This window comes from Rhinolophus sinicus, chromosome 7, assembly GCF_057876585.1.
Source record: "Rhinolophus sinicus isolate RSI-liver-muscle chromosome 7, RSI-T2T, whole genome shotgun sequence".
In the NCBI taxonomy this organism is placed as follows: domain Eukaryota; kingdom Metazoa; phylum Chordata; class Mammalia; order Chiroptera; family Rhinolophidae; genus Rhinolophus; species Rhinolophus sinicus.
In genome coordinates, this window is record NC_142507.1 from 54550655 (window position 1) to 54561161 (window position 10507).

General features: G+C 61.4%; 1 protein-coding gene across 10 annotated transcripts; it reads left to right on the forward strand.

Annotated features, from left to right (window-relative positions):
• Positions 1-192: 192 nt before the first annotated feature.
• Positions 193-10405, forward strand: ADAM15 (ADAM metallopeptidase domain 15). Of its 10 annotated transcripts, none has more exons than XM_088799635.1 (23): positions 193-401; positions 1418-1668; positions 2303-2379; positions 2876-2954; positions 3130-3206; positions 3289-3481; positions 4206-4271; positions 4351-4419; positions 4496-4665; positions 4803-4887; positions 5326-5474; positions 5567-5741; positions 5995-6087; positions 6217-6521; positions 6606-6801; positions 7051-7128; positions 7562-7634; positions 7851-7989; positions 8397-8466; positions 9059-9133; positions 9220-9290; positions 9545-9616; positions 9866-9991. In XM_088799635.1, the coding sequence occupies exons 1-22, from the start codon at positions 323-325 to the stop codon at positions 9603-9605; spliced, it is 2631 nt and encodes an 876-aa protein (XP_088655761.1). In that variant the 5' UTR covers positions 193-322; the 3' UTR covers positions 9606-9616; positions 9866-9991. The 10 variants fall into 10 exon arrangements, with proteins under 10 accessions (XP_088655761.1, XP_088655762.1, XP_088655759.1 ...); XM_088799636.1 differs by having other exon boundaries at positions 9062-9133; XM_088799633.1 differs by lacking the exon at positions 9220-9290 and adding an exon at positions 10084-10405 and having other exon boundaries at positions 194-401; positions 9062-9133; positions 9866-9990.
• The last annotated feature ends 102 nt before the right edge of the window (positions 10406-10507 follow it).

Consider the following 10507-nt stretch of genomic DNA (forward strand, 5'->3'; position numbering starts at 1 on the left):
CGCGACGCCCAAGCCGGTCGGACCGGGCCTCACCCTGCACAGTAGCGGGAAAGCAGCGGTGCAGAGCAGAGCGGGTGCAGGGGAGTCTCGGGCTGAGTCCCGGCTTCTTTAGGACCCGGAGCGCGGCGGGGGCGGGGCCTAGCCGAGGGTGGAGCCGCGGAGAGGCGGGGCCTGGCTCTGGGCCCTGGGGGAGGGGGCGCAGCGGGGCGGGGCCTGGCGGTTGCGCCGCGCGACAGGGTGCGAGAAGCAGACCCAGCCGCCGCGGCTTGTCGGCGCGCGGCCCAGCACCTGCTGCCCTCCGCCCGCCCGGGGCGCAGCTGCCATGCGGCTGGCGCTGCTGTGGGCCCTGGGACTCCTGGGCGCGGGCAGCCCTCTTCCCTCCCGGCTGCTCCCAGACACAGGTAAGTGCGCGGACAGGAGCAGGCCGGGTGGACTGGAAGGAGGCGCAGGAAGTCGGGAGGCATTGGGGTGCTGGGGTCAGAAGAAGACTCTGGGAGACCCCCAATCAGAACGCGGTCCGCCTTGGTCTGCTGTCCTGGGCCGAGGGCCCGGAGACTGGCGTGGAGAGGGAAGGAGGGTCATCCTTGGCACGGTCCCCGCGACACTTCTAGGCTACGGTACCAGGCACCGAGGGGCCTGGAGCAGCGCCCCATCCCCTAAGGCGCGTGGGAGAGGGTCGCTGCTCCCAGGCCTGATGTCTCGTTCCTCTGGGGCCTAGCTGACAGTTCCACCTGGTGCCAGGCAGCCGAGTGGACACGGCTCTTAGGGTTTGAGGACGAGAATTTTCCCGGCCCCTCCTCCCAGGCCTGAGCGGCCAGGCACCCTTCACCCCAGTGCTGATGCCACCAGAAACCTGGCTGAGCGGGAGGGGGCCCGGGAGAAGCCAAGAGGGGAGAATTGGCCAGGAAAGAGGCTGGGACAGCAACTCCTCCTTGGAACTTTCACTTCCCGCTGCTGTCTTGGGCCAGTGGCCGAGAGGGCAGGCGGGGGTGGAGTGTCCGGAGGAGAGAGGGCCATTGTGGGGAGGGGGGGAACTCGGAGGAAGCGGAGGCTGTGGGGAGAGGGTGTGCCTGACTGGGCATGAAGGGTGTTTTGGGAGGGGGGTGTTTGCACTGCTCACCCAGAAATGGGCGTTCCCAGCATCTCCGATGTGAGGAAAGGGGAGGGTGAGTGGGCCCACGGCCACGAGGCTTGGCCCGGTCCTCAGAGGGGGCGTTCCTTGGGGGGGTTGATTGGGTGAGAGTGGGGAGGGTCCCTCTGAGAAACTGGGATTGGCTTGAGGGGGACAGGGATGGGCCACTGGCTGGGCAAGGTGAAAGCTGAATTTCTTTCTCTGGGGACTTGTGGATGGGTTGTTGGGATGAAAGCGAAATATTGGAGAGCAGTCCCCCTTTTCCCCCCAATATTCTCCTTTAAGTCCCAGCATGCAGTGCAGGAGTCCTTCAGGCAGAGAAGGGCCTTGATGTACTGGAAGCCGGGTGGGTCAGAGGATACCAGCGACCCCCCAGCCTTGGTGCTGATTCTCTCAGCTCTCTCTTGGGATGCCCTGGGGACCCTGCAGATGGCACCAAGGAGGAGCAAGCAAGGCCAGCGAGGGCCCTGAGTGAGCCATTGGAGCCCCCAATTCTTCAGGACAACCTCGCACTCAGCCTAGCAGAGGTGCTTCAGGTAAGCCTCCCTCTCCCCTCAAGTAAAGACATATGTCCCCACCACGTCACCCAATCAGGTGTCTCAAGGCAAAGCCTGACTGAGTAGCAGGTGAGTGGACCCCACTGTGGCATGGCCACCCCAGGTCTGGCTGCCTCTCCCACCACACCCCAACACCTGGCTTCATTTATCTCCCTCTCCCCTCTGTGCACATCTGTCTGCCTCAACCCCACCCAACCCATCCATCTCCACTGGGAAATTCTGAGGCCAAACGTGCTTTCTTGCTCCCATATTGTCAGTTTTCCCGGGGTGGTGGTGGAATTAGAGAGGGTCAGGACCTCACCAAACGCCCTCCCCCACCCCCAATTCTAAAGCTGAGTCAGAGGAAGGGCTGGGGCCTGCACTGGGTCCTCCATGAGCTTCCTCTTTGGGCAGGAAGCCGAGGGGGGCGGCTCAGATACCTTCCTTGACCTCCCCACACAACCCCCCAGAACAATGCCCCAGGTCAGGCGGGGCTTCCTGGCCCCTCCCGCGGGACCCCCCCCAACAATGATGTAATGGTGGATGCTCTCCTAAAGGCCTGACATTTGCTGGTCAGGGAGGATAGGAATTTCAGGCGGGGGCAGGGAGGTGACCTGCCCTCTGATGCCCACAGACCAATGTGCCTGAGACTTTGCGGATCAAATTGGAGTTGGATGGTGAGAGTCATATCTTGGAGCTGCTACAGAACAGGTAATAATGACAGTGGTAATAATAATAATGGTAACATGACTAACGATTTTTATGTGTCAGGTACTAAATGCCTGCATTCGTTTAATCCTCATAACGACCCTATAAGGTAGATACAATTATGTGTTATTATTGTCCTCATTTTATATACAGAGATAAAGGTACAGAAAGGTTAAATAATTTGCCCAAGGGAACATTTGAGTTCTTGCTCCCCGGCATATGTCGTCAGTTGGGCTCAGATAAACTCTTATAAAAATTCATTTAAAAAGAAAAACCTTGCCCAAGGTCATACAGCTCGTGTGTGGTGAAAACCCGGTTGGAACCCAGGTCGCCTGGCAGTTTGTGGCCCAAGCGCTATGCTCGGCTGCCTCTGTGGGAAGCAGGAAGGTTGGGGGATCTCCTGGCCCCCAGCCACCGGTCTACCACCTTCAGCCTCAGGCTGTCACTGTACCACCCTGGGAGGCAGCTGACACTCCCCTCCTTTTCCTTCATTCCACAGGGAGCTGGTCCCAGGCCGCCCCACCCTGGTGTGGTACCAGCCTGATGGCACCCGGGTAGTCAGCGAGGGACACACACTGGTGAGTAAGGCCTCTTGTGCCCTGTTTCTGACCTGAAGGAAAGAGGGAGGGGGCAGCTGGAGGGTGACGTCTTGGAGGACGTGGGAGGACGCTGCATATCTTCACCAATAGGCGAGTCTCCTGGGCTCGAACCCCGGCCTGTCCCTCGAGCTGGCACTGTGTCTCTGTGCTGTAGGAGAACTGCTGCTACCAGGGAAGAGTGCAGGGCCACACAGACTCCTGGGCCTCCGTCTGCACCTGCTCGGGGCTCAGGTACGGGCGGATCCCACGAAGGTGGAGAGAGGGACCGGGGCATGAGCTGGAAAGTTTTCTGACTTCCTGCCTCTCTCTCTAGGGGCTTGGTGATCCTATCCCCAGAGAAAAGCTACGCCCTGGAGCTGGGGCCTGGGGACCTTCAGGGTCCTCCCGTTATCTCCCGGATCCAAGACCTCCTCCTGCCAGGCCACACGTGTGCCCTGAGCTGGCGGGAATCTGTGCCCGCTCAGACTCCACCAGGGCGCTCCCAGGGACAGCGTCACACTCGCCGGGTGAGGAGAAATGGCAGGAGGGCTGGTTATCTGTTCACAGTGACAACAGCTCCTGCTAAGGGAGCAACTGCCACTCACTCAGCGAGCATTACCTCCTTCACTCTTCCCAGCCACCCCGGGAGGGAGGGAATATGGGGAGCTCTATTTCAGTGAGAGAGGTTAAGTGAGTTGCCCAAGGCCATTCAACTAAGATGTGGTATATCCAGGACTTAGGTGTAGGCACTAGACTCAGACGCCTCGGGTCTTATGATCCCACATGCAGAGAGCTCACTGGGATGTAGAAACTATCTCAGTCACCATCAGAAAACAACAAGAACCCAGCTCCCTAATCTGTAAAATGGGGACAACAGAACGACTTGCCTTATACGGTTGCTGTGAAGATTAAACGACTTAATATATATGTAAAGTCTTAGAACTGTGCCTGGCGTGTGGTATTTGATAGTGTTGGCTATTATAATTTTTCAAAATGTGTGAAAAGCACTGAATTTGGAGCTAGAAAAGCGGGGCTCTGCTCCCCGCTTCAAACCCTACTTCTCCGTCCACCTCGGGCACATGCCTGTTCTCTCGGGCTCGCAGTGGCTTGTCTGTACAGTGGCCTCTTCACGCTCCTCTGCCTTCACTCTGCCTTACCCCACAGGGTGGGAGTGGACACAGGTTGGTCAGCCCTGCGTGGCTGCTGACAGGGAGTGGGGGGGGGTGCCTCCTAACTCCTCCTTTTCCACAGAGGAGGCGGGACGTGGTGACAGAGACCAAGATCATCGAGCTGGTGATTGTGGCGGATCATTCGGAGGTGAGCTTGCTGGCCCCTGCGTGGCTTCCCCTGACCCCGCCTACCCTGATGCCTTTCACGGCTGCCTCTCCACGCACAGGTCCAGAGGTACCCAGACGTACAGCGCCTGATGAACCGCACGCTGGAAGTCGCCCTCCTCCTGGACACAGTGAGTGTCGGGCTAGGTGGCCTCCTTACAGCCCCTTGGCCGTGGATACCCCCCTCCTGACCCCCAGCTCTTTCAGTTCTTTCGGCCCTTGAACGTACGTGTGGTACTAGTCGGCCTGGAGGCTTGGACACAGCAAGACTGGATCGAGATAAGCAAGGACCCAGGTCTCACGTTAGACAACTTCCTCCACTGGCGCCGGGCCCACCTGCTGCCTCGTTTGCCCCACGACAGTGCCCAGCTGGTGACGTAAGACCCCCAGGCTCAGCCAGTGGGGGGGCTCTGCCCTGGCCTGGCCAATTACATACCCCAACTCCCTCCCAGAGGCCCTGACGCTCTGGCCACCTCAGCTTTTGGGCTTCACCTTTGGCGTCTCCACCCCACAGTGCTACCGTGTTCTCTGGGCCCGTGGTGGGCATGGCCATTCAGAACTCCATCTGTTCTCCTGACTTCTCAGGAGGTGTGAACATGGTGAGCTACTTCCGGGTCTCTTCCCCATTCCCAGTGAAGTTCCTCCCCACTGTGGCACTATTTACTGAACCCCCCTGCAAAGCTGCCCAACCCCGAGTTGTGGGTACAGAGGACAGGGGTGCATCACGCGGCCTCTGCTGTCAGGGCACCTCACTGGTGGCCAGCTCATCAGGGTACAGTCTCCACCTAGGTCTTCCTATGGGGGGGGGGGGGTGCAGCTGAAGCCCAAAGAACAGAAGTGATCTCCCAGGGTCACACAGTGAGGGAGGGGAACAGAGCTGAGCCAGAACCCAGGTTTCCTGCCACCCAGGCCTGGGCTCTCCTCCTGCTTTAGAAGCACCTGGGGGAGGCGGTGCCTGCTGGGTGCCCTAGAGGCCAGAGGAGGAGTGGACAGCAGCTGTTGGGCTGCTGCTGGACCTGGGGTACACCTCCCCGCAGGACCATTCCACCAGCATCCTGGGCGTTGCCTCCTCCATAGCCCACGAGCTGGGCCACAGCCTGGGCCTGGACCACGACCCACCTGGGAACAGCTGCCCCTGTCCAGGTCCAGCCCCAGCCAAGAGCTGCATCATGGAGGCCTCCACAGAGTGAGTAACTGCAGGAGGTACAGAGCGATGGGGTGGGGGACAGGGGGCAGGGGAGGGTCCGCAGCCCCAACCATCTTTGCTGGCCCCCCCAGCTTCCTGCCAGGTCTGAACTTCAGCAACTGCAGCCGACGGGCCCTGGAGAAAGCCCTCCTGGATGGAATGGGCAGCTGCCTCTTTGAACGGATGCCCGGCCTGCCCTCCAAGGCCACCATCTTCAGAAATGTGACCATGGAGCAGGGCAAGCAGTTCACCTGTGTCTTCCCAAATGTGAGCCTTGCCCCACCCACTTCTGTGCGCTCGCCCTGGCTCACGGGCCCTCTCCTGAGCCGCTCTCAGGTTCTGAAGGGCCCTGTCACCCCCTCCCTCCTCCCTGTCCAGGGTCAGCACGTGGTTGTTGGGCTGTAGCTTTCACTCGCTGTGGGCATCCTTCTGGGTTCGGGCTCTGGGAGGGGGGCTTCTGGAGGGAGGCTCTCAGGCCAGCCTGCTTGGATGCTCAGCCCCCCTGTACCCCGACCCACAGGACTGCACCGATCCCTGCTGTGACCCCTTCACCTGCCAGCTGAGGCCAGGGGCACAGTGTGCAGCCGATGGACCCTGTTGTCAAAATTGCCAGGTGGGCACAGACCGGACCGGCCTCCTAGAGCGCACCTGCCAGGGACCAGGGCGGAGAGGGTCGTTCTGACTCCCAGGGCCTGGATGGGTTTGCCTGGCACCCACACTGATGTTCACTCACCCTCCACAGCTGCGCCCGGCGGGCTGGCAGTGCCGTCCAGCCAGAGGGGACTGTGACTTGCCTGAGTTCTGCACAGGGGACAGCTCCCAATGCCCGCCTGATGCCAGCCTGGGGGACGGGGAGCCGTGCGCTGGCGGCCAGGCTGTGTGCATGCAGGGGCGGTGTGCCTCCTACGCCCAGCAGTGCCAGGCTCTCTGGGGACCTGGGGCCCAGCCCGCCACACCGCTCTGCCTCCTCACTGCCAATACGCGGGGGGATGCCTTTGGGAACTGTGGGCGCAGCCCTACAGGCAGCTATGTGTCCTGTGCTCCTAGGTAAGAGAGAAAATGGCTCCTCGCTGGGTTTGTGGAAGGCTTGGCCCTGCCCCCGTTGAGCCTATGCCTCCTCCCTCACCCCAGAGATGCCATCTGTGGGCAGCTGCAGTGCCAGGGGGGCATGGCCCAGCCTCTGCTGGGCTCAGCCCAGGATCTGCGCTGGGAGACCCTGGAAGCCAATGGAACCCGGACAAATTGCAGCTGGGTACATCTGGACCTGGGCCGCGACGTGGCCCAGCCCCTCCTGACTCTACCTGGCACAGCCTGTGGCCCTGGCCTGGTGAGCAGCCTGGGTGGGTGAGGCCAGGTGGGGAGGGCTACCTGTGTACAGGTGAGCAATGCCCAGACCTCACAGTGTATGGGGCACAGACTCTAAGGGGAGTTCACGTTGTGACTGAGCAAAGTCCTGTCGTCCCATGAGCCTTGGTTTCCCCCTCTGTCACACTGGGGTGTGGCCTCAGTTGTATTGGACTCCAGCGCCAGGAAGCTTTGTGAGAATGTGACTTTTGCTCTTCCTCCCCATTGGCAGGTGTGCATCGACCATCGATGCCAACCCGTGGATCTCCTGGGGGCACAGGAATGTCGAAGCAAATGTCGTGGGCACGGGGTGAGCTGGCATAGGGGGCGGGTGGGAGGGGTGCAGGGAGCCTCTGGGAGGAAAAGGGTGATGGGCTTTGGAAGCAGACATACCCCTTTCCACTGCCTAGCTGTGTGACCCAGGGCAGGCTATTAACCTCTCTGAGCTCAGTGTCCTCATCTATCCAATGCGCCTCATTACAGTACCCACTTCCTGGGGTACGCGACATGCATAGGAGAGCTTGGAGCCCAGTGCCAGCATACAGAAGGCACTCACAGCGGTAGTTCGCCCTAATTTCCTCTGGTGCAGATAAAGACTCCCTCTCTCCGTAGCGCTGGGTTGCTGTACCCCCTCATCCCAGCACACCTTCCAGCTGTGGACAGCTGAGATCTAGAAAAGCTGGGGACAGGGAAACACGGCCCCAGAGCGCAGAGCCCCTCATTTCTCAACTCGTACTTCCTAGGTCTGCGACAGCAACAGGCACTGCCACTGTGCAGAAGGCTGGGCACCCCCGGACTGCAGCGCCCGGATCACAGGTAGCAGGGCCTGGGCGCGGGGGCCACTCTGAGAGGGCAGAGTGGCTCACCTTCTACCCCCCCTTTTTCCAACCCCTTCACTGCTGGTTCCCTGACTCTCGGTGACCCCTGAGCCCCCCACTTTCTCTGAGCACAGGACCTTACTCTCTGCCCCGCCCCTTCCTGGGTGGGGACTTCTCAGCCCTGCACACCTTCACACCTGCCTTCACCCTGCAGCCACCAGGTCCCTGACCACAGGGCTGCCACTCAGCCTCCTGTTGTTGCTGATCCTGGTGCTGCTTGCTGCCAGCTACTGGCACCGTGCCCGCCTGCGCCAGCGACTCTGCCAGCTCAAGGGACCCAGCTGCCAATACAGGTACCAGCCTCCCTGCTGCCAGCTCCCTCCACAGCTCTGTTGAGGGCAACAGCCTGGAGCCCTGCCCCTACCCCTCTGTAGCCCCTGCCACCTGCCTGTGACCTGGAGCCCCTTGTGCCACACCCCACACACCCCCTTTCCCTCTGTGCGCCCTGGAGCTCTTCATCTCGTACTGTAGACCTGCGTGGGGCAGCTAGCCTGCTAGGGCCACTGCCCCCCCACGCCCCGCCTTGCCCTCAGCCCCTGTGCTGGGGAAGTAGGGCTCTTCCTCAAGGTCATCAGCTTCCCCTCCCCACCCCTGATCAGGTCTAAGCCCCCACACACCCTCCTCTCCAAGGGCTGCCACTCACGGGCTGTGTATGGATGGAGGCTGGGCCCTCTCCATTCTTGCCTTTCTCCTTGCTCAGGGCAGCCCAGTCTGGTCCCCCAGACCGTCCAGGACCCCCACAGAGAGCCCCACTGATGTCCGGTGCCAAGGTGAGTCCTGCATGCCATCCAGCTTGGGCCCTGGGGTGGGGCAATTGAAGGCTCTAGACTCAGAGAAAGACACTGCCAAAGAGTCAGGCAAAGGAGTCTGGGCCAGCCCCCGCTCCCCACTGGCTGCAGGCTGAGCCGCAAAGTGCAGCCTGGAGTGCGGAGGGCAGTCCCCTACAGGAGGGTCTGTCTGCTGAGCTCTTTGAGCAGGCCACCCCAAGCTGGTGGCTTTGAGGTGGGTCTACCCCTGCTCCCAGCAGGGGCCCCTGGAGTGGAAGGGGGGTGGGGCCCACAGTGGCCTTCAGTGTGCCAGGACCTGATGAGACAGTGCAGCCTGTAGGAGGGCTGGTGAGTGCCCCTTCCCTGAGCCTCTGCATCTGATGACAGGACTATGTGTGTGGAGGGGGTCCGCATGCCCACTCCACCACTGGTCACCCCCTCTGCGTGCATCTAAATAACCGCTTGCACAGTCCTCACAGCCCCTGGGGCCCTGGCTGCCCCGCCTGAGGCACTAACCCCCATCTGCCCACATCTGTCTCTCTGCTCCCTCCCCCCACCCCACCGTGTGCCTGTCTGCTCCTTGGGGCTCTCTCAGAAGGCTAGTGCTCTTGGCTTCCCGGCACCCCCCTCCAGGCCGCTGCCTCCTGACCCTGTGCCCAAGAGACTCCAGGTAAATCTGGGCCAGGCCCCACCCTGGCTCAGGGCAGGCGGGAGGCTTGGTGCCCAACTGCAGTTCTCGTCCCTGTTCCCTGCCAGTGTTGCTCTGCATTAGGGGACCAGGGTGCCCCTCAGCCTTCAGACATTCTGAGCCCCAGAAGCAGCAAAGGGTGAGCCTCCTGCCTTGGTTTCTACCACCATCTGGTGGCCAGTGGCGGGACTGCAGCCGGCCAGGGACACGACGGTGACCCATACCTTCCTTCCCCAGGCATCTGCTGGCATGCACCCAAGCCCTGCGCGCATGTCCCCATTCTCTCCTGCCCCTGGCTGATTTTGCATGTTGATCTGAATCCCTGGGGAGAACCTCTGCATGCCCACTGCCTCTTGCTGTGCTCTCACAGCCACTGCCCCTCTCTCTGTTCAGGCTGAGCTGGCTGACCGACCCAATCCCCCCACCTACCCTCTGCCTGCTGACCCGGTGGTGAGGCATTTGAAGGTAACAGTGGGGGGAGAGAAGGGCACAGCCTCTTCCCCCACCCAGAGCTGTGGCGGTAGTGGCCATTGCAAGATGCCCCTCTGTGCCTTAGGGCACCTAACCCGGTGGCATCTCTAGGTGACAGGTTTATCTGGAGACAAAGGTGACCTGGTGCTGCCCCCAACAAGCTGGTGTTCCCCAGCACCACTGCATGGGGGGGTCCAACATGACACACCCTCCCAAACCCGCCTTCTACCTTCTCTTTCTCAGTCTCAGGGGCCTGCAAAGCCCCCACCTCCGAGGAAGCCACTGCCTGCCGACCCCCAGGGCCGGCGCCCTTCGCAGGACCTGTCTGGCCCAGGAGTTGGAAACCCGCCCCTACTGGTACCCTCCAGGTGGGCAAAGAGGGGCGCTGAGGATGGGTGGGCAGGGCAAGTGGTGGGGAAAAAGGACCTCTGACCCTTTTTTCTTGGCTCTGTGTACCCCAGGCCTGCACCGCCGCCCCCAGCCGCGTCTTCGCTCTACCTCTGACCTCTCCTGAGCTTCCGCTGCCTCCAACGCGGACTCAGGATTTAAAAAGGCGACGGACCCCCTGCTGAGTCCCACACGATGACCGAAGGAGCTGGAGTCTGGACGCAATGGAGCAGGCGCCTTAAGACAGCGAGCACCATCGAGAGCTGTTGGCAACACCCTGGGGACTCACCCACGAAGTTGCAGCTGGGGGCTGGGGAGGGGCTGGGCCCTGGACCTGGCTGGGGAGGTGTGCACAGCCTATCTCTGCTCAGTTGCAATAAACGGGAGCCCTTGGAAGTGCGCCTCGGAGTTTGTCAACTCAGGGAAGGCCGGGTCGCCCCTGCTGCGTTTTCAGTTCTGGCCGCTAGGAGACGCTGCCGCCCCAGATGGGATAGGGAG

Coding starts and splice junctions, on each gene's coding strand:
- ADAM15 (XM_088799638.1), top strand. CDS start 323: ATGCGGCTGGCGCTGCTGTGGGCCCTGGGACTCCTGGGCGCGGGCAGC. Junction 5,475..5,566: donor ATCATGGAGGCCTCCACAGA/GTGAGTAACTGC, acceptor TGGCCCCCCCAG/CTTCCTGCCAGGTCTGAACT. Junction 6,522..6,605: donor TATGTGTCCTGTGCTCCTAG/GTAAGAGAGAAA, acceptor CCCTCACCCCAG/AGATGCCATCTGTGGGCAGC.